This window comes from Lissotriton vulgaris, chromosome 3_1 (assembly GCF_964263255.1).
Source record: "Lissotriton vulgaris chromosome 3_1, aLisVul1.2, whole genome shotgun sequence".
Classification (NCBI taxonomy): Eukaryota; Metazoa; Chordata; class Amphibia; order Caudata; family Salamandridae; genus Lissotriton; species Lissotriton vulgaris.
In genome coordinates, this window is record NC_141689.1 from 1,358,004,115 (window position 1) to 1,358,027,522 (window position 23,408).

The following is a 23,408-nucleotide window of genomic DNA, read 5'->3' on the forward strand; positions in this document are numbered from 1 at the left end:
CTCCAGGATTCCCAGGACCCTCATATTATTCCGGCGAAGCCTGTTCTCCATTTCCACGAGCTTCCACTGTATATCCACCACCTGGGAACAATGCGCATTGACCTTAGTGACAGTCTCAGCAACCTCGGCTTCTGTTGATACCACCCTATCTTCCAAATTTGAGACTCTGTCCCCAGTATTGGCGCATGCCTTAGATAACTTCCGAACCACGCCCTGCATTTTCCTCATTGCAGCCTGGGATATACGATTGTCTTGACGGGTTTCCTCCCTATGCGCAATTATCTCTTGGTGGATTGTTTCCAGGAGTGACATTTGGGTAAGTTCCAAGCAGGGACTGCCCTGCAGGGGTATAGAGGATGAATGATCGCAGCTTAGTTCGCATTGGGGGTTGGCCTGACCCTTTGCTGCTAGTGGCCTTAGAGCTGTTGCAGGCTGATCAGTCTCGGGATCACTCTCAGAGTCCAGATAGGAACTGCCTTCCTCATCCTCCTCCGACCACCCGACCCCGTCTGAAGCTGAGAAAAAGGCTTCACTGGGAGCACTCTCTTTTCCACTCCCGACTCTGCCGGCAGCCAAACCCCCCGGCTCTAATGGCACCACCATGTTAGTATCAGAAGTGTCTAGAGCAAGCAGCTAGGGGCCATCCGCATTTAAGCCCGAAACGAAAGGCATTAGGGGTTCACCATTTTCCCCCAGTAGAGAGGCTGTTTCTCCGGGGGTCGCTACCTCTAAAGAGTCCTTCGATAAAAGCTGGCATTCTTCTGCCATTATCGTGGTCTTTTTTGCCAAAGGAGGGGCCGACTTGGAGGGAGCGCTACTACCATCAGTCATTGACTCTTGAAGGGCCTCCACCTCCACCAGTATGGGTATTCCGCCCGACTCCTTAGTCGGCTCCTTAGCCTCCTTAGCCTCCTTCTCCTTACCGGCCTTAGAGAACAGATCCACGATTGACGATGTAGTCAAGCGGGTCCTGGCTGCAGTCTGCTGCCTCTTCTTCTGTTGTTCCACTGGGGGGGGTTTGAGCTTTTCGAGAATCCTCGGTTGCCTCTGCATCTGCTTCATCACGCAGGGTTTTCTTTTTCCCCGTAGACGTTTTAGATCCCAGGTTTATTTTGGGGGCCATTGCTGCCTTCCTTGCACCACCCCGCTGACTCGGATTTAGGCCTCCTCGGCGGGTACACCCGCTGGTGAGCTCCGCTCTAGGCTCCGCTCTGCTACGCTGCCGCCTTCGGACCTGTCTCCGCCCACCTGAGCACCAGAGGCGTTTCCGATCCGGAGAGAGAGCCGCTATCGTAGCCGCCAAAGCCCGCAGCAGCTGCTTCGCAGATCCACGGCAGGAAAGCGCCGTCAGCATGCTGCCCGAATTGCTCCTCTGTAATAATTCTTCCTTGAGAAACAAGGTCGGGTACCTCCTGGCTATGGAATTATGTCTCCATAGTGCTCCTTCTGTTACACGTCCTCACTGCTCCACCGCTACGGCCACAACTACGCAGCCGCCATCTTGCTTCCTCCTCCTTCTACAAACGTGTTTTGTTATGCTATGCTATGCTATGTTCTGCTATGCTTTGCTATGATATGTTTTGTTATGTATGCTTTGTTTTGGTGTGTTTTGTTATGCTATGCTTTGTTGTGTTTTGCTATGTTTTGTTATGTTATGCTATGTTTTGTTATGTTGTGCTATGATTTGGTCTGCTATGTTTTGTTGTGTTTTGTTATGCTATGCTATGTTATACTATGCTATGTTTGGTTTTGCTATGCTTTGTTATGTTATGCTATGTTTTGGTCTGCTATGCTATGTTGTGTTTTGTTATGCTATGCTATTTTTGGTTGTGTTTTGTTATGCTATGCTAGGCTGTGTTTTGTTATGCTGTGCTATGTTTTGTTATGCTATGCTGGTGAGGGTGTGTGAGGGTGTGTGAGGGTGAGTGCGGGTGTGTGAGGGTGAGTGAGGGTGTGTGAGGGTGAGGGGGTGTGAGGGTGAGGGTGTTGTGAGGGTGAGGGTGTTGTGAGGGGGTGAGAGTGTGTGAGGGGGTGTGGGTATGTGAGGGTGAGGGGGGTGAGAGTGAGGGGGTGTGAGGGTGAGAGGGTGAGGGGGTGTGAGGGTGAGGGTGTGAGGTTGAGGGTGTGTGAGTGTGAGGGTGTGTGAGGGTGAGGGGTGTGAGGGTGAGGGGGTGTGAGGGTGTCTGAGGGTGAGGGGGTGTGAGGGTGAGTGAGTGTGTGTCAGGGTGAGAGGGTTGTGAGGGTGAGGGGGTGTGAGGGTTAGGGGGTTAGGGGATGAGGGGGTGTGAGGGTGAGGGGTGTAAGGGTGAGGGTGTGTGAGGGTGAGGGGGTGTGAGGGTGTGAGGGTGAGAGGGTGTGAGGGTGAGAGGGTGTGAGGGTGAGGGGGTGTGAGGGGGTGAGGGTGAGGGGTGTGAGGGTGAGGGGGTATAAGGGTGAGGGGGTGTGAGGGCATGAGGGTGAGGGTGTGAGGGGGTTTGAGGGTGAGGGTGTTTGAGGGTGTGAGGGTGAGGGGGTGTGAGGGTGAGGGTATGTGAGGGTGAGGGGGTGTTTGAGGGTGAGGGGGTGTTTGAGGGTGAGAGGGTGGGTGAGGGTGTGTGAGGGTGAAGGGGTGTGTGTGAGGGTGAGAGGGTGTGAGGGTGAGGGGGGGTGAGGGTGAGGGTGAGGAGGGTGAGGGTGAGGGGTGTAAGGGTGAGGGGTGTGAGGGTATGTGTGAGGGTGAAGGTGTGTGTGAGGGTGAGAGGGTGTGTGAGGGTGAGAGGGTGTGTGAGTGAGTGAGGGTGAGAGGGTGAGGGGGTGGGAGGGTGAGGGGGTGGGTTTGTGAGGGTGAGGGGGTGTGAGGGTGAGGGGGTGTGAGGGTGATGGGGGTGAGGGTGAGGGGGGTGAGGGTGAGGGGGTGTGAGGGTGAGGGGTGTAAGGGTGAGGGGGTGTGAGGGTGAGGGGGTGTGAGCGTGTGAGGGTGTGAGGGTGAGGGTGTGAGGGTGAGGGTGTGTGAGGGTGAGGGTGTGAGGGTGAGGGGTGTGAGGGTGAGGGGGTGTGAGGAGGCGTGAGGGCGTGAGGGTGTGAGGGGGTGTGAGGGTGAGGGTGTTTGAGGGTGTGAGGGTGTGGGGGTGTGAGGGTGAGGGTGTGTGAGGGTGAGGGGGTGTTTGAGGGTGAGAGGGTGGGTGAGGGTGTGTGAGGGTGAAGGGGTGTGTGTGAGGGTGAGAGGGTGAGGAGGGTGAGGGTGAGGAGGGTGAGGGTGAGGGTGAGGGGTGTGAGGGTGAGGGGGTGTGAGGGTGAGTGTGAGGAGGGTGAGGGTGAGGAGGGTGAGGGTGAGGGGTGTGAGGGTATGTGTGAGTGTGAGGGTGTGTGTGAGGGTGAGAGGGTGTGTGAGGGTGAGAGGGTGTGTGGGTGTGTGAGTGAGTGAGGGTGAGAGGGTGAGGGGGTGTGCGGGTCAGAGTGTGAGGGTGATGGGGTGTGAGGGTGATGGGGTGTGAGGGTGATGGGGGTGAGGGTGATGGGGGTGTGAGGGTGAGGGGGTGTGAGGGTGAGGGGGTGTGAGGGGGTGTGAGGCTGAGAGGGTGTATGGGTGAGGATGGGTGAGGGTGTGTGAGAGGATGTGTGAGGGTGTGTGAGGGTGAGGGTGTGAGGGGGTGTGAGGGTGAGGGGGGTTGAGGGTGTGTGAGTGAGTGAGGGTGTGTGAGGGTGAGAGGGTGAGGGTATGGGAGGGTGAGGGTGTGTGAGGGTGAGGGTGTGAGGGTGAGGGGGTGTGAGGGTTAGGGTGGGAGGGTGAGAGGGTGTGAGGGTGAAGGTGTTTGAGGGTGAGGGATGTGAGGGTGAGGGGGTGTGAGGGTGAGGAGGTGTTTGAGGGTGAGGAGGTGTTTGAGGGTGAGGGGGTGTTTGAGGGTGAGGGGTGGGTGAGGGGGTGAAGGGGTGTGTGTGAGGGTGAGAGGGTGTGACGGTGAGGGGGTGTGAGGGTGAGGGGTGTGAGGGTGAGGGTGAGGGGGTATGAGGGTGTGTGTGAGGGTGTGTGTGAGGGTGAGAGGGTGTGTGAGGGTGAGAGGGTGTGTGAGGGTGAGAGGGTGTGTGAGAGGGTGTGTGCTAGATTGTTTCCTTGAGGTGCAAGGTCAAGACTGATTTGCTTATGGCTGGGTCCAAACTGGGGTGGCATTGTGAGCAAAGTAACAATGGATTAAACCCAGATCTCTTGACTGGGGGTGAGTGGTTGAAAGGTTTCAGCACTCCCTCCATCCTCTTGTTGTGTTTGCAATAATGATAAAAGCAGCTTAAAATTATGATATAAGAGGAAATAAATGACAATCTCTGAATAAAGATGCTGTGCAGCAGCTAAAATCAAGTGTGCTTGTGGTTTAGGCCTCAGCCGCGCCCTTTCCTTTAAGTAACTCCAACCTTCTGAGAAAAAGCTTCAGCAGCAGTTCCCTTACCTGACAGGTGAAAGGAGGAAGCAGGGAAACACCTGAAAGGCTGCCAAAAATGACCCAGCGGCGACACCAACAGCAAGCGCCTGCCTTACTTGACACTCAGGAGAAATAACAAGCAGGTAAACTCGCCAAATACAATGCAACATTTATATCCTTGATAAAGGGGACTTCTCAGAGATCGGTAAAGCAGCGGCCTTTTGTTTCATGCGCTCGTGTGATTACTTTCCCCAGTTATTGTATCACTTAGTCAACAGAAACATTCCCCTCATTTTGTAAAGCTCTTAGTGCCACATGTATCAAAATTGGAATTTGCGATTACCTAATTGCGATTTTCTGAGAATCGCAATTAGGTTATCGTAATTTCCAATGTATGAAACTCCAAGAGTTTAATATACCGATTCCAAGGGGGTCGGAAATCAACCTACCTCATTAATATTAATGATGTTGATTGCAATTTGCGACCCCCTAGGAATCGCTAAAATCATGGGGATGGTGGCGTACCTATGTCCCTGATTGCTTTTAAATTTAGCAATCTTTTTTTTTTAATCCAGCTTGTTTCCTTCAAAGAAAACAGATTGTGTTAAAAAAAATATATTTTAATTTTTTAGGAGCAGGCAGTGGTCCGTGGGACCACTGCTTGGTCTTAGAAAACGTTTCTACAACCATTTTCAAAGGGGAAAGGGTCTGTGGGGACCCATCCTGTTAGACGGGGACCCGGAGGGTCGGCCGAGCAAGGGGGAGAGGCCTCCTGGCGAGGGCCCCCTCCTTAGATCGTACGGACAAGTAACCACCCCCCCCCCCACAGATGGACGCCACACAAAGATAGGTTCGGTACACTTTTATCTGTATTCTTAGGCAGGTTAAACGTGACGTTACAGCAGGACCAGGATACGATGATCCCTTCAATTCTAGTCTCTGGGGAAAGGGGGTAGCGGGACAGTCTCAGTACTGGTCCGGTACAGGGGTAGCTGGTGTATAGCTCTCAATCCTCGAGCTGGAGGGTTCGCAAGTAGGGGCCGCGGCAGCACCAGCAGGCCTTCAAGGATGGTTCACGAGGAGGGGCCGCGGCAGCGCCAGCAGGCCTTCAAAGATGGTTCACGAGGATGGGCCGCGACAGCGCCAGCAGGCCTTCAAAGATGTTTCACGAGGATGGGCCGCGGCAGCGCCAGCAGGCCTTCAAAGATGGTCCACGAGGATGAGCCGCGGCAGCGCCAGCAGGCCTTCAAAGTTGGTTCACGAGGCTGGGCCGGGGCAGCGCCAGCAGGCCTTCAAAGAGGGTTCACGAAGAGGAGCCGCGGCAGCGCCAGCAGGCCTCCAAGGATGAGTTCGTCTAGGTGTCTCTCGACTCCAGGATACAACTGCCTTCCTGCTCTGGCGCTACCCCAGTTATAGGTCTGGTGCCCTTTGATGTCCGGACCCTCGCACTTGGAGGTCGGGGGTCCGGGATGAGGGACTCCAGACACCCAGCAGGGGGGTGGAGCCAGCCCCCAGGGAGGCCGGGGGCGATCGAAACCAGGCGGAGGGGAGCCATCGACACTCCTTCTCCCATTGACTCGCCAAGTGGTCTCGTTACCCCCTGGGTGGATGGTGGTGCCTCGATGTCGGGGCCTGGCTGGGCCTGAGGCTGAGGTCGACCCGAGGCCACGAGGCCTGGTCGTGGAGGGTCCAAGATGGCGGCTGGGCCGGGGACGGTGGTTCGGGAAGGGACCCGGGCCAGCCGAGAATGTTGTGGTTACGAGCCTGGGTTCCGTCGGGGAAGAGCTGGGGGTTGACCCGGCGGGCTGCAGGTGTCGTTCTTGTCCGGGGAACAGGGGTAGTAGTAGTCCGAGACCCGCCATGCGGGGAGGGGTCGGGCCTGCCACGAGGCCTGTCCAACACATCCCATTTGCGAGTAGGTTACCAACTACTTGAAGTAGGTGGATCAAATGGGAATGTTTGGGACCGCATACATGGTCACAAAACATTCATACATACCATTAGGATTCGCTATTTGGAAGGGATGCCCTAAATACGCCCCTTCCAAATACCGAATCCCAAACCCATTTTGTGACACAGTAACAGGTTACCAAAAAGCAAAATGGGGTTTGATGCATGTAAAAAGCCTTTTTTAGTTCGCAAACGGGCCGTTTTTGAACACAAATTTGGTTGATACATGTGGCTCTTAGTTCCTGGTTGCTTAGATTGGTACAGCAGCCCAGAGTGTAGAGGAAGGCAGTGATTTGCCCTATGAACAGGGTGCTTCGACGTCCCCAACATGGATTCATACTATTTCGCTGCACAGGGCCTGTAACTTCAATTCTTCTTTCCCTCCACTCAGGCCTTGCCACATCTGCTATTGGAGGGAACAAATTGAGATAGGCATTTATTATACAGCTATCACTGTGCCTGCACCACAATGGGAGGTACAGACGGCGGCAGTAACCTGTTTGCCTTGGAGATGGATCTGTCAGTACACGGCTTAGCTATGGTCTATTCCATAGCCATTCCTTTGTTCATAATACTTTCTTACCCCTCACTGAGGAGACTGGTTATTCACTCTGAAGAAAGTTGGTATACAGCAAATTGGGCAAGTATACAAATAGGGTCAATTTATATCCCTTGGACAGTACAAAAATGATGCACAAGCCACTGCATGAGATGTCTTTACGTATTACTGGTCCCGTCATTTGATGCAAACAACAGTTAAACCCCAAGAATTTAAACCTACGACCCCGATTATCATGTCACCAGAGTAGAAATGCAGGTTCTCCAGTTTATATAACATACTGCGTAAGGAGAGGCAGGATGCAACTGTGTATAGCTGGAGTGACTCCGGAAAGGGATCTGAATACAGTGCTTGATGTGAAATGCTGGCTATATGGATGTGAGCAAAAATCTAAAGTTTCTGTGAAGTACAGGCACAGACTCATCCATTTTTAACATCTTCATCAAGTGTATTATACTCCTAAGAGATTGCATAGGAGGGGCCATGAGCGGAGTTTAGCCATGTGTCAGATATGCAGAGTACCACATGCTGATATTCTGTACCTAGGGTGGAGATACCCACACGTGTATACATTCCCAATGGATGTGTTCAATGTGACGCAATTAATGGTTGGGGTATTGCTGGTCAACTCTATTGGCTTTGCTTGGCTATGTAAATCTTGTACAAAGCTCATGGCATTGACCATGCTTATAGCAAAAAGGAAGGTTGCAATGACATGGTTGAAAGGTCCTGCGCCCACGTCATGCAAAGGTTGGATTAAAGATATACTGTTGTGCAGTGACCACTTTAAAATGCTGCCCTTCAGCCAATTCAATTCACACCTAAAGTCATTTGGGGGCTTCTGCAGGAATATCTACCGTTTCAACTACCTAGCCCTGCTTGGGAATATCAGAAATTATGGTTCCTTGGTGTATAACCCTTTTTCGTGTGGTTTAACGTTGGGATGTGTATTCAGTACATAATAAAGATGACGCTGAGGATAGTTGGGGTGACTAGATGCCTCACCAAAATGTGATGTCACTGTGACTGTCTTACATTTTGGTATTAGATATGCAATTTGTGCCTATTTTTATTTTAATACTATGTTTTTTTCCTGTCCTTCATTGTTGTCTTTTTTTAATTCTTTCTTTAAATTCAACAACTAATAATACAAATTACAGGGGCCTATGGCACCACCACAGAACTCATGCAAATACTCCAGATGATCCAAAGCGCAGCTGCCAGACTGATCCTCAACCTGCCCAAGAGGTCACACATCACCCAGCACCTGAAGGACCTTCATTTGCTCCCTGTCCAGAAGAGATGTCATTTCAAGCTTCTGACAAGAGCATACCAAGCCCTCTGAGACTAAGGACTTGCCTACATGAACCACCGCCTACTTTTCCACCAACCTACCAGGAATTTCTGATCTGCAGACCTCGATTTAGCACAGATACCACATATCCGCCACTCCAGAGGTTAGCCCTTCGTCTCACCTCGCCATTAAAGCCTGGAACGCCCTCCTGCTTCATCTCCACATTGCACCCTTGCTGACCCACTTCAGGAAGGGACTCAAGTCCTGGCTTTTCGACTGATACCTGCAGCACAGCGCCTGGATACCCTCTAGGGTGAAAAGCCATGCTATACAAGTACTGATTGATTGATTAATGTTTTACCAAGATGTGTAAGGGATCATCCTCTAGTGTGTTGTATGGTTTTGTGAACAAACTGGTATTTCAGTAAAATCATACTGAGCCCCATGGGAACATTTTCGACCTGCTGGATTGTCACACATGCATTAATAGTCTTTTAGGTGGTAGTCACAGAAAAGGATGTGTGGAGTGGAGAGTGGTATAGTCACTCAAAAAACACAGAGTTTCAGCCCACAAGTGTTTAGTCTCACCAACGCCTGTAACAACAAGAAAGAAGAATGTGTGTGGTCTCTTGAGAAGATTCAACCTCTAGAATAAAATGGGACAGTACTGGGATGTCCAAAAGAGAGTCTAGCAAAGTCCACAACTCAACTTTCAGCAAAACAGTAGGAGAAGCAGCCAAAGACAACGCAGGAATGTAGCACACAATGTCTTACTCTCGTTCCTGGTGAATGAACAGAATGAGATCTTTTTTTAGTAAGTGAGACAGGGCGAGAACATTGAATGCTACACTCTTGGTGATGACAGTCTAGTAAATCACTCCTCCAGAAGAGCCATTGATCAGGACCTTAAACCTGCAATCATCACCCCTATCCTAACAAGACCAACCCCAGATCCAGTTAACCTTTATAACTGGACCTTTCTCTGATACACGTTGTGTGACAAAGGCACTCAAAACAGCACTTGAAGCACTCCTTACCCACCATTTGTCCACTCTCTTAAGGGGCCTTTAATCAGGTTTCTGATCATGTCATGATACAGAGATTACAACACAACTCCTGTTGGCTCTCCTGTTGGCAACACCATCGACCTGCAGGTGATACTCCAAAGACGGTCTACTGCAGGTATGAAGACCTGCACTGTCATGGATTGTGGTTACAGGCAAGGTAGGAAAGGTCCAAGGATTCCAAGGCTTAAACAGCGCTTTGATAAGCTGCTTTTGTAGGTGAATGGAGACACACTCGAAGCTCTGGCCTGGGATTCAACCTGTAAACTAACCCGCAGACCGAGGACTGGGAGCAGGGACCGAACTGCGCCATCAGCCCAAAAAACTCACAGAAGAACTCTTGCTCCTCGAGTATTGAACTTTCTGTATCTTGGATATTATCAAAATTGGAAACAGTAATAATATACGCTGTATATGTGGAAATAGCCGTGAGAAAGCCCCAGCGCAATTCGCCAAGAGGGGGCGAAACACGTGTCGGCTGTCCATGTTCCACTAAAAAACAATAAAGATGTTACACTGCAACCTGAAATAGTTCTGTCCTCTGTATGACGACTTGAAAGAACGGATATTAATCCTAACAAGCACATTTGTGATCCCTCATGGAGTACACACTCTCCACTTTTCAAACTGTCATGGATTGTGTCATTCCTTGAAAAATGCTCCCTAATAGTTAAACTGAGCCAACTCCTCTCAAGGATAGTCAACATCAAACGTGGCACTTGTGAGCACTCTGCTTTTTCTCCAGTGGTATTCAATGTCTGCATGCCACTTGTTGTCACCTGAGACTTCTTCAAGGTAGGTTATCACTTGTACTCCAATATCACATAGCACCATCTCAAGCTGATGTTGAGTTTGGCAACATCAACAACCTGTCATTCTGCCTTTCTTGAGTTCACTATTGACTGGAGAATATCGGGCTCTGCCTAAGCTACAACTAAAGTCGTACTCCCGGGTTTGCTTTCTCTTCCTTTTATCTTGACCTGAAGAAATAGGCTCTCAACTCTTTCCCACAGCTCAAACTCATATTAAGGAGCATTCTTTGAAAGTTGTGTATCATTAACACACTCTTCCCCAATTGAAGCTGTATATTCCCCCATCTTTGTCCGTTAAGGGGGGTCCAGCAGTTTCGCCACTATAAAAAAAATCTTGCTAAACCGGGCTCTGGTTATGGTCCATCTGGATTACTGAAACAGCTGATACAAAGGCCTGCCCCAGGTATCGCTCACAAAGGTCACAGACTACAAAGCCATAAAGATGGCTTGTTCCTTTCTTTGAAATGACACAGCCACATACCTTTGGCCCTGTAATGGAATTCACCTCCATTAGTTAGCTCTCTGTGAAACAGAGTGCCCTTCAAAAGTCCGGGCTGGGTCAGAAGACACTCCATTGTGAAATAGAAAAGCCTTCAAAGGTCTGGGCTGGGTGAGAAGACACATGATGTTTGATAACCAAAGTACATTTCAAAGCTGTTCATACTTTGCCTACTGACCAGAAGACTCCGATTCTCCCTAGTATCTGTTTCATCCAGTCATTTTCCCTTCATGATCTCTTGGTTGAACTTTGTGAGCATGGTGGTCCGATGCCGCAGTCCAACATGTATCCTTGTCCATTGTTTCTCATGACTTTGGGCTTCATTTACTGTTTGAAAGCTGGCCTGCTCAGTGGGTGGAGGCCCACCCATCAGCCTTCCAGAGGGGAACCACCCTTTGTATTTACAAATCCCCACCCACTTGCTGGCGATGTCTGTAATGAAAGTGCATTTGCCAGTGCAGCTGATGCCCTGTTCCCTTGTCCCATTTAGCATTCTCTTTTGCTTATCAGCAACAAACTGAAAAGACTGAAATGCAAAACGAAAATTTCACAGAGTTTTCTCCCATCATAAAAAGGCACATTTTAATATTTTCTTCCTGGGACTTCCAAGCCTCACATGACACTCCGGGCGAGGTACCATCAGTGGCAGTAGGTTCACCCTTATTAGGGCCGGGCTACTGCCAATGCAAAAAGCAACTCTGGTGGTCAGATAGGAGGACAACTAATTTAGTCCTCCTGCCCCGCCAATCTCTAAATTGCCTCCCCTGTTCTTTTAAGACTGTTTCATCTTTAGGGAACTTATTTGAAAGTGGATACGCAGAGTACACCCCTCATTTACTGGATACCTGGCACTTTATCATACAGCTCTCATCACCGATTTCTGCAAATCATTATTCTTCAACCAGCATCTTTTTTATGTGCGCCCATCTCCATTACACTTTGAGGCTATCATTGGTGGTTGGTAGCACTTTACAAAAACAGCAGATGAGTAAATAGATACATAAATGTAACTTCTTGTTGACAAATGATATTAACATCGTCTTACCACATCGACAAGCTGGGTTATTTTTAAGCCAAAATGTACTTTGATTGTGTTGTTGGAGTTAGGCACAGGTCGGACCCATTTCTGGTAACCTCTGAACAAGTTCCTTAGGAGGGCATCTTCTGTTTCTGCGATCGAACGGAATCCAGCGAAAGCTAGAGAGGAAAGAACAGAGAGAGTGAGGCAAGATTCCAGCTCATTGAAATAATACACAACAAATGACAGCACTCCTTGTGACTAAAACACTAAAACTAGAGTCTGACTTTATTAAAAATGAATGAAAGTCACCTTCAGAAACATCAGCCTCAGGTGTCTTTATTGTAACTGGTATCATTAATTGGTATTTGCCCAGTGCACAGTGAGTCATTATTGCCTTGGAATATTAATCAAGTAGTGTTGTGATTTCTTCACGATGAACTGAAATCTTTATCAGGCTTATAACAAAAAAGGCAACAAACGCACTTCCAAGTAAACCTCTTCAGGGCATCGGAATGAGTGTCGAAATAACAAGTCCCCCATCAACGACCCATCTGACAAGTCAGATTCTGGTACGTTTAGTAACTACATGAATGTCACCTATCTAGAAAAGAACCAAAAACTGCAGGATGTGAAGAAAATGAAACTGCAGAAAACATCCTTGCTTTGGATGGGACACCTCTCTCAGTGGGAGCCATTACACAGTTCGCTCATGCCTTTCTGATGACCTGCGGCTGTCATCAAGAGACCACTGCCTTCAGTGTTATCTGGGTCCTGTGAGAAGCCAGGCCTGGTGGCAAGCAGCACAAACGCACAACACTTGGTGGCTGCTCGGCTAGTGGTCACATGCAACCCTAGCCCTTTTAGTTATACCCTGGGGTCGAGGCTAGCCACGAGGTGTCTACTGACACAATGTGGGAGGACGGGTGGCTCTCTACATCCCTCCCTTCTTTTAGTTATCAAAGAAACAGAGACAACAACAGAAAAGAAAACTGATATCAAAATGTCAACACATAAAGTCTCTCAATCTCTGGCAGGGCACAGGATTGGGCTGCAACAAGTAACGTTGACTTCTAAGATCTCTGACTGGACCATGGAGACTGGCATCTGGAGCGCTTACCACGTGTTCCTGTGGTGCTCTGCTGCATTCTGGTGTCACTCCTCCCGTTCACTGTGGAGGAGGCGTCAGGCCCTGGCTGTCCACTATGTTCGGAAACTCATTGCCATTTTTCAGCCCATGCAGCGTCAGAGTCCTCACTTGCTGATCTTTGGTAGCTTTCTCATTTGTTGCTTGTCGTTCCTGTTGTGCCTATTCTATATCCAGACTGGGCGGCACCCACTCAGTGTCATCTGGGATGATGTCCCTTGGTGGCCGTTTGAGAAGCAGAGTGGCAGGGGCGCATCCGGGTATGGAATGAAGGGTTTGTCTATATGCTGGTAGGAATTGATGCAGGCTCTCTTCAGCGTCTTGTCGTTGATCCACTCCGATCCGTAGGGCTCCATTCAATGTCCTCATGAATCGCTCCACCTCCTCATTGGCTTGGGGCAATTGGGAGGTGAATCAACTGTGTTTGATTGCCTTTTGTGCTAAAAAATCATGAAAGTCCTGTGCCTGGAATGGGGGTCCATTGTCTGACTTGATCTCTTCTTGGAGTCCGAGCAGTGCAAATGTTTTTTCAAGTACGGGCTGCACATGGACAAAAGCGCTGGATGGCACCAAATGTACTATAGGAAATCTAGTGAATGAGTCCATGATTACTACAGTGTTTCGCTCATCCGGGAAGCTTCCAAAACCTATACTGACTATTGTCCATGGAGTCAAACATGGCTCTTCCGTCAGCATGGGCGAAAGAGCGAGATCACTGCTGGTGATTGTACAAGGATGATAGCGTCAAGTCTCTTTGTCCACCAGTTCATCCAGGCCAGGAAACCACACTTTTGTTCGGAGTCTCGCCTTGGTTTTCGTAGCTCCTTGGTGACCCTGATGAGCGAGCGCGACCATTCGACTGTTGAGGCTTTTTTGGACGACTATCCTTTGACCTCGTAGAACCAGGCCAGATCCATTGGTGCTCAATTTGTGCAGCACCCTCAGAGCTGGCGGCGCACGTTCTACTCATCGGACACTAATGATTTTGATCCATCAAAGAACCAGTGCCACTGCCCTCGAGTCAGAGTCTCCTTCACTTTTACTAGGTGTCGTCGGTATCCATGGCACTTCCTATGTCTTCTCTAGTGACTGCGACCGAGCAGGCGTTGACCTCCACCATGTTTATGAAGCATTCCGTGTGCTCTTCATCCATTGTATTTCTTCCTGGGTGGCCTAGTGATGGCTGTTTTGACAAGAAATCAGCAAGATTGCCAGCCCTTGGTCTGTAGATGAGCTGGAAAGAGTACGCCTGGAGCTGTACAGCCCATCTCTCTATACTTGGTGGTGCCAGGTGAGACAACACATTGATAAGAGGTGGCAGCGGTTTGTGGTCGAAATTGATGGCCACAGAGGTAGAGGTGGAAGTGTTGGCACACCCACCTGATGGCCAGGGACCCCCGCTCTATCTGTGTGTAGGTGGTCTTAGTAGGAGATAATGCCCGACTGGCAAATGCGACCGGAACACAGGCCCCTTTTGCATTCTTGTACTGCCCTCAGTCCTTCAGGGTTGGCATCCAGGACCAGTTCCATTCTCTTCCTGGGATTGAAGTAAGCGATGGTGGTTTGGTCCAGCAGTGCTTTCTTGATGCTGTTGAATGAAACTTCCTCTTTAGGGCCCCATGTCCATGGTATGCTGGTCTTCGTGAGCTGGCGTGGGGGTTCTTACAATGTGGCCAGACCGGGGATGAATCTCCCGCAATATGTTACCATGCAGAGGAAGCTCTGTATCTCTGTCGGGTTCTGGGGACCAGGGCATTGCGGATGACTTCCACCTTCCTTGGATTGACTTGCAGTCCTTCTTGTGAAAAGATGTAGCCAAAGCAATCGATTGACCCCTGGTAGACCAAGCATTTTTTTCAGTGCAGGGTAAGACTACAGTCCGCACGGCGTTGGAGGGTGGCTCGCAGTTTCACATGATTCTCCTCAAGGCTCTGGGAGCATATGAGAATGTCGTCGCTCAGGGTAATTACTCCTACTAGGCCCAAAAGGGTCTCCTTGATCGCATTCTGGAACACCTCGGCTGCTGAGGGAATGCTGAAGCTGAGCCGGTTGTACCACCTGAGACACACGTGCATAGAGAAGGTCGTGATGTAGGGACTTTCTGGCCCCAACTCCAGCGGGTGGTATAAGGTCTAGTTTGGAAAACAACTGGGCGCTATTTAAGTCTGCCACAATGTCGTTCATTGTCTGTATCGCGTGTCTCTCTCTTTGGATGCCCTGGTTGGGGAACCTCATATCGACGCATAGCCTGATGGCCCGGCTGTTTCCGCTTCGGTGCGATGGCCAGCGGGGAGACCCAGGGGGTGGGACCCGACACCTTCTCACTGATGCCTTGATTTTCTAGATCCTGCAGCTCCTTCTCCACGAGGGGTTGAAGATGAAATTGTACGCGCATGTGCCAGCGTGCCGTTAGCTAGATGGACTTGTTGATGTGGAGAGTCACCTTGTGGTCTTGAGTTTTCCCAGCTCCTGGAATAGTTGTGGAAACTCATGTAGTATGTCTTGTGCGTGTGGTGGACTTGCATTACGGAGAATACCAACTCAAGATATTCAGCGGCATGGCATCCAAGCAGCGTCCCCTTCTGGCCTTCCGTGATGTGGAACTTGGTTTTGATGGAGTGTTCAACACTGGTGACTTTGACTTTGATCATTCCCATGAGCTGTAGGGGTACGGTACTGCCGTAGGTGTATATCCTGGTTGAGTAGGGAGTGAGGGGTGGTCAAGGGGACCGTTTCTCGTATTGGCTTGAATCCGTCGCATTCACGGATGCTCCTGTGTCTATCAGGGCTTGAACTGTGGTGTCATTAACCTGCATGGTGCACATGGGTGGAGTACGTTTCTTGCGACCAGACTGTCCAGCAAATGAGATTACAAAGACGTTGTTGTCATCCTCTTCATGTGGGCAGCAGCTCCTCGCACCTAGGATGCATCGATGGGGTGGAGTCCTCCAGAGTCAGGTGACGTAAGGTTGTGGTACGAACTCTTGATGTACCTCCTCTGGACCACGCTCCTCGTCCACGGCAGACACTGGCATAGTGATCTGCCCTCTCGCTGGGCATCATTCCTGCGACTTATGGTTGAAACCGCATTATCAGCATTTCCCCGTGGATCTGCTGGGCAGGGTCCGCATTTGTGCTGGTCCGGAGTGCCGTTGCACCGCATCCACTGTCTCTTCTTTGATGGGGATGACCCTTGGTGATGGGGTAGCGTCATTACTTCGAACCCTGGCGGCTTCCATTTCTTTTGCCCGGTTGTCGGACAGCTCATGGGAGCATGCCATGACGAGGATCTCGTGAAGATTTCTCTTCACGAGGCAGGAGAGAGGACGAGGTTCCATGTCAGCCTAGTCGTCAGTGTGAGAGGAAAGGTCTGGCAGTGATTACAGGCCTACCTGGCGGCGAGCAGCACAGACACATACAACACTTGGTGGCTGCTTGGCTAGTGGGCAAGTGCGACCCTAGATCTTTTATTTATACCCTTAGCCGAGCCCGGCCACGAGGGGTGTCTGCCGACACAGTGCAGGGGAGAGGCTGGATGGCTCTCTACAGGTCCTAGGCTTCTGTTAGATATTGAGAATTCCTTGGCTCCGTCAATGCAACCCTGCAAATCACCTGGAAAATTTAACCATAACTTTATAACTGTTCTTAATATTGTCCATTTGACCAAGAATTGTGTTGCTTGCTACCAGGTAGAGCACCTGCCATGCTCTGTGGTTGAGTCTGTTTCCAGTGTGCTGACGGCAACCAAGATGCTGGGCGTTTATGTGCTGCACCCCGCTCTAGCCTAAGAGGCCTGGATTTTCTCTGGCGTTGTACAGTTGGCTCCCTCGCTTGCCCTGCTGCTCCCGTACTTGTTATCTCATCTTTTGAGGGGTCTCTATTCTTAAGATGTGACGCAACGCAAGAAGCGAAACATCAGGTGGCACGTCCCCTGTCGTAAAGCTGCAAGCTGGAGTTGTAGATCAAGATTGTCGGTCAGCGGGATGGACCATCGTTATCAGGCAGTAGTGCAGCAGTTTTGGTAACGGCACAGTGTTTAGGTTCCCTCCGTTTCTATTCCCTCTGATGCCGTAAGTAAAGCTATCAAAATTACAGCAGAAAATTGGGACAGCAGCTCCTGGAGGGGTATTGTACATTGCTCAGAGTCTAAATTTGCACTTCCTTTATTCTTGTTTAAAGGTTAGCAGAAAAACAAAACTCTTACATATTGCACTGTAAACTGACAGGATTGCAGAATTTGCGCTAAAAAGGGTGGCATTCCCTTGCTGCTAGAAAGTGACAGGGCGTACTTTGAGAGGGAAACGGGAGAGAGGAGAAGCACAGAGGCCATGGTTAGAGGGCTTTAGTATTGTTTTAGCAGCAGTATCTAGCCACTTGAAGGCACCCCATACTCACAGTCTGGCGCGACACAGTACGCATTGGTGATCTGTGCCTTACAGCTGACAGCCTGAAAACGCATCTCAGGAGGCACCAATAGGCTTTCCTTGGGGTGGTGTATACCTGTGGATAGTTGCAGAGGGCCTGTTAAGTCATGTGTGCAGCTTTCACAGGCAACTCTGTGTGTTGGTTATTAAGTACGATGAATAGACTCTCAAGAGATTCGGCAACTAAGAGTTGCGCTGCTAGTAATACAGTATGCAACTCAAACCATCGCATTCATACTTCCTTCTTTAGGGGAGCAGGACTTACATTTTCTGGAACAGAATTGCAGAATATTTCACCCGATCGACTATCGAATCAAGGAGCCAGAAAAGGATGGACCAGCTCTCAAACTCTCAAGGGGAGAATTTGTTCAGGGCAAAGAATCCAGGATGCCCATGAAGGCTAAAATGAACTGGTCTCAGTGGGGGGGATCCCTGGAGGTTCCTGAAGTAAGTGAGAAGGGGCCAAGACAACCGCCAAATAACTCTTTTGGGATAAGCTACTACAAACATATCCCTTATTCTTCATTACCAGTGGTATAGAAAAGCGTAAGAAAGAGTGGCAGTTGTCACTGAAGGCCAATCCAATTCCTGATGCACAGGATAGTGCAACATGTCCAAAACAAGCGTCTACTGCCCCTGCTTCACCCATGGTATGGAAAAGTTTACAGCTAGATAACGGAGGAACCCTGAGAACATTGGCACCAGTATCCGAGCCCGCATAAACTCAAGTTCAAGCAAACCCTTGAGGTAGGTAAATCCCAGGCTGCATCAATGAACAGGCTCTTTCATCAGATCTTAGTGGAATTAAAACAAATGAAAAGTACCAAAGATAAAGTGCACAAAAGAACAGAACAGCAGCAGCTTACCTCAAGGATCTCTAATGTTGAAAAACGAGTCTCAGTAAATCAGAGGCGGAACTGGTAGAACTCCAGTTGAAGACTGATGAAGAGAATAGATCATGACGGTCTAATCTAAGATTCACTGGGATACCCGAAGGGCATGAGAACAGGCAGATGGTTGCTAGCTTAATTTCGGATCCCATCTTTAATCAACTGTACCCCGAACCTGCTGCACAAAATTTGGATTTAACAACTACGTGAGCTCATCATGTCCCTGCTGTCCAATTTCCCAACACAAAATGTCCATGGACGACTGTAGTCAACTTCAGGGACTTTAGGATCAAGGAGCGTTTCCTTACCAATGTCATCAGAGATAAAACACATCAGTCTTCAAAGAACTTCTCTTTTATGATCCTTTCTGACATGTCTGTATTTTTCGTCACAACTTCGTAAAGAGTTCAAAGGCATGAGTAACGGCTTTCAGAACCTTGGCGCCCTAGCTGGCAAAGTTCAACATTTCATCGGAGCCACGGGTAGGCATTGCTAGGGTGCGGTTGGTCAAGGCATCCCTCAAGGTTCTATCCTTGCTCCCACTCTGTTTAATCTTTATCTGGAACCGATTCTCCATGTTAGCCTAATGTTCTGATTTGTTACCTTTGCCTCAAATTGTAAAGCGCTCTGATATCCTTCGGGATCAAGTTTGCGCTATATAAAATGTTATAAATAAATAAATAATTAGGGAACCTCCTAAGCAAATCTGGAATCCTCTACCATCTCTATGCGGATGACACCCAAATCTACCTTAAAATGTCTTCCCCTCATGATCTTTCACTATACAGCAGTGAACCACGAGCACTCTCTCAAGTGCTCCAGATTAAAGATGAAAGGAGTTCCTGAACAGATGTTAAAATGGTTACCCGTGTATTTTTGTAGTACTTAGTCCCTGCTGTCGGGGAGTGGTAAAGACACAAGAAGCATGACAAATGCATGCCATAAACAAATGAGGAGAAAGAATAGGAGAGTGACATAGGGGAGCCTTAAGGCAAGCTATAGCCCACAAAGTAAATACAGTATGTCTGAAAGAGACAGCGCAAGCGCTGTCTAGCCGAGACCTAAAAAAGTGCTCTTGGAATAGGAGATTGTCAAATGCAGTTACTGTTCATATTTATGTATTCAGAAGCCTGGTCTAATTCATTAGTTAGGTTTTGTAAGCAAAGTCCATCACCTGTGGACTTTTTGCAGTGCATGCCAATTTATTTATTTCTAATCTTGTAACGAATAATAATATATGTACTTTATAGAGCTACTGGCTCATAAAACCGTATAGGGTAGTCGTTGGTAATGCTTTTCACGATTGTAGCAGAAATACCTTCATTTATTTTAGTTTAAGAGATGCCTCATTCGCACCAATTCTTTTCACTAGGTTTGCCTCTGACAGGGCCTTTGGAAGGCAGTGAGGAAACTGTTATTGCAGCTCTGGCCATCTTTCTTCCACACAGGGCATACAGTCTCAGCCTTTTTCCCAGGCCGTGTGTGTGTGTGTTTGCATACATGCCAACCTCTGGCAACAGAGAAAAGGGAAAGTTAGAGGAAAAGGGGACAGGTAATTCAGTTTCCCATTGAATTGTATTGAAGTGGAGAATTTTCTTTGTGTCAAAGTTGAAGTAAAGCCATTGTTGAGTGATTTTCATTTCTGTTGCTTTCACTTAAAATGAACGTTCCAGGAAAGTGTAAAGGAGATGGATAGTGAGGCGGGTTGCATAGACAGAAGGTGGGCATAAACTCCAGTTAAGCAGTGACCTACTTGGAGCATCTTTTCGTGGCGTACGATTACAGGAATAAACAAGACTCCCTAGGTCTCCATCTGACCTTTCAAGGTACAACTGGAACAGCTGAATGTCATGATGTGGGAATTTTCTGCTACCGACATAGCATTGGGGTTGGCAGCAGCACTGAGAATCATGAACAGAGCAGTGTTTAGGTTTCTGGCGCTGACATAGTAAGTGTTGCTGCTGGGCAGGATTGTCATGCATTGGCACCTTTTTTTGTGACCCTCGGTATATGGCTGAGGCATAGGTAGGAAGAGGCAATTCTTGTTTCCACACCAGCTCCTGTTATGTTATGTTATTTTATCTTATTGGGGGATTTCTATAGTGCTAAGCTACTCCGAGGAGTGTCCCGGCGCTTATGATCCTCACAGGCACAGAATGGGGGGGGGCGAGAAAAGGCACTTACTGAACAAAAAGCAGAGTTTTAAGATTTTTCCTAAAAGCCAGCAGATTACCGTTAGTTCTGAGGGACAGAGTTAGAGCGTTCCACAGCTGCGGTGCGAGGCGTTTAAAAGAGCGTCCACCGCACCGAGCGCGCAGAATTGTAGGAACAACGGCCAAGGCCTGAGTGGAAGACCCAAGTGATCTGGAAGGTAGATAGAAAATCATCCGTTTCCGGAGATACCTGGCGCCCACGCCGTGCAGTGCTTTAAAAGCCATTGTTAGCGTCTTGAACACAATACGCTTTCTGATTGGGAGCCAGTGAAGAGTTTTGAGCAGATCACTGGCACTGGCTCTCCTGTTGAGGCTGAAAATGGCACGTGCCGCAGAGTTCTGGACGACTTGCAGGCATGCCAAAAGGAACTCGGGAAGGCCCAGATACAACACATTAGAGTAATCGAGGCGCGAGCCTATCAGGGCCTGTACCGTTACTCTTCTATGATCCAGTGACAGTAGGGGCAGAAATGTCCTAATCATCTTTAGGATGGCAAAACATTTGCCTGCCAAGCCCAGAACCTGGGGTTTGAGAGAGAGGCTGTTGTCGATCTGTATTCCCAATTTTTTTGCGACCACAGAGTCGCTGGCGGGGGGAAACATGGCTGCCGGCCACCAGTCTTTCCACCTGGGGTCCGAGGGGCAGCCGAAGAAGAGCACTTCCGACTTGTCGGAGTTGCACTTGAGGCTGTTCTGACCAAACCAGTTGAAAACAGCCTCAAGGAAACCCCTGATGTTCACACCTTCAAAGTCGGAGTCTCTGTCGCACGTGAACAGAAGCTGTGTATCGTCATCGTAAGACACGATCTGAGCCCCGTGCGCCTCTGCCAGTACCGCCAAAGGGGTCATATAGATGTTAAAGAGAGTTTGGCTCAGAATAGAGCCCTGAGGAACTCCCACCTCCAGTGGCGGCATTGTGGCAGAGAAAGGAGGAGCCCAGATCGTTTGTTGGCGATTAGCTAGAAAGGACTTGAACCAACTAAACACCGACCCCCTCAGGCCGATCTCCCGGAGTCTAAAAAGGAGACGTCATGGGGGACGGTGTCGAAGGCCGCCGAGAGATCAAGCATTACCAACATGGCTTTACCTCCACAGTCCAGTGTTTCCTTGATGGCCTCAGTGACTTCAAGCAAAGCTGTTTCAGTGTTCAAGTTGGAACAAAACCCGGACTGCGACTGGTGAAGAATATCGTGTGTCTCAAGAAAGTTAGTGAAATGAGCATGCTTCTCCACGGCTTTCGCAAGTGCTGGTAGGAGGGAAATAGGTCTGTAATTTGCATGGACCTTGGGGTCTAGGTTGGTTTTATTTAGGAGAGGCAAAATCAGGGCCTGTTTCCACGGCTGAGGGACCACCCCTGTGCTAAGGGAGAGGTTAAGCAGCGGATTAATTAAGGGATTAAGCACAAGTGCCACCTGAGCGAGGAGTTTAGCGGGGCAGGGGTCTAACGGGGAGCCAGATTTTAATTTAGAAAGAAGGTCCAGGGAGGCCTGAAGGGTAAGCAGAGGAAAGTCCCAAAGAGCGGGACCTTCGGGGTTCGAGAGCGAAAGGGGCAAGGGCACTTCCTGTGCTCCGGCCACACCGGCTGCAGTGAAAGAGGCCTGGATGGTTTTTATTTTATTGGCGAAAAAGTTGGCAAGCTCGGTGATCCGGAGCTCAGAGTGCAAGGTCCTGGGGGTACACCAGGAAGGGGAGATGAAATCCTTTACTACCCTAAATATTTCTTTGCAGGAGTTGGAGGCTGCTTCGATTCTTTTCGCCAAATAAGACTTTTTACCTGCGGTAATGGCGTGGTGGTATTCTCTAATGAACTCTCTATAGGCTTCCTTAGAACTAGAGTCATATTGCCTGCGCCATGCTCTTTCGGCTTTTTTACATTGCCGCCGCTTCTCAGAAAGCGTAGAGGAAAACCAGGGGGTGGATACTTTCGCGGAATTGGTCCGATGGGCCCGGGGAGGAGCTAATTCATCTAATCGTTGGGTAAGCCACATCTGCAGGTGCTCGAGATCCGTCTCCAGCAACCCTATCAGCTGGCATGGGTGGATACAAAGGGCCTGAGCCAACATGGCAGGCGAAACCCGATGGAACGCTCGGACATCTTGGGCTTGGCGGACATGCCCATTGGAGGAGCCCTTCTCAACGTGCGTGATCTGAAATTCCGCTAAATAGTGGTCAGACCAAGAACCGGTACAAGGGAGGACAGGTCAATAGGGATCGTGGAAAATACTTGGTCTAAAATGTGACCTTTACTATGCGTAGGGGCCAGGAGATAAGGAGTGAGCCCTAATGAAGAGGTGATGTCATTCAGCTTGATGCTGTCTGGGGCATCCACAGTGTCCATATGAATATTAAAATCTCCTAAGAGGAGACAATGTTTTGATCTAAGACAGAGCGTGGATATTACAGAGTGGAGCTCTTCATAAAAGGAGCCCAGCGGGCCCGGAGGCCTGTAGACCAAGAGCCCTATGCATGAATGGTGTGGCGACAGGGAGAGCGAGAATACCAGAGTCTCACAACCCTGAATGTTGTCCGTGGGTATAACTGAACAGGCCATGCGCCTGTCAACCCCCATGGCGACCCCGCCCCCCCACACAGTGGCTCTGTCTTTCCTGAAGATCACGTGGCTGGGGGGGATTGCAGTAGCAATATCTGGTCCCGAGCCCTCACCCAGCCAGGTTTCAGTCAGAAAAAGACATGAGGGTTTTATGTCTATCAGTAGATTATAAACATCCAGCGCATGCTTCCCCAAGGACCTAGTGTTAAGTAGTAGGCAGTTACTCTTGTTGGAAATGGGTTTAGGAGAAGAAATGACGCCCTTACCAGGTAGCCAGCTGCAACCAGGGCAGCGCCTGTTACCCTTGGGAGGTTTGGGAAAGACCGTGAGACAGTTGTTACTGTGGTCCCTGAGGGCAAGAAGCTCCTTCTGCGTGTATTTAATCATCCTTCCCTGCTAGCCCAGCCCGACCCGCGCCCGTTCGCCTCCGGGACGCTGACGGGCGCAGATGGGTGGGCTTTCCTTTGGCGCTCCTTCGGCACGTCCGCTGCGCGAAGAGGAGGGCACCTAGTTATAAGGCGTCGCTGGCCGGCGAGAGGCAGCACCACTAGTCTGCAGCCCCGGGAGCCTGCCTACCCCCAAGATGTCCGCTG

General features: G+C 49.6%; 1 protein-coding gene across 1 annotated transcript in view; it reads right to left on the reverse strand.

Annotated features, from left to right (window-relative positions):
- The window catches only part of CHRNB3 (cholinergic receptor nicotinic beta 3 subunit), a 448,118-nt gene extending 435,380 nt beyond the window's left edge, over positions 1–12,738 (reverse strand). The window contains exons 1-2 of the mRNA XM_086963701.1: positions 12,711–12,738; positions 11,618–11,769 (exon numbers count right to left, since the gene is read on the reverse strand). Coding sequence (XP_086819827.1) covers positions 11,618–11,769; positions 12,711–12,738 — 180 coding nt within the window. The remainder of the gene's footprint in view (positions 1–11,617; positions 11,770–12,710) is intronic.
- Between the last annotated feature and the right edge of the window lie 10,670 nt (positions 12,739–23,408).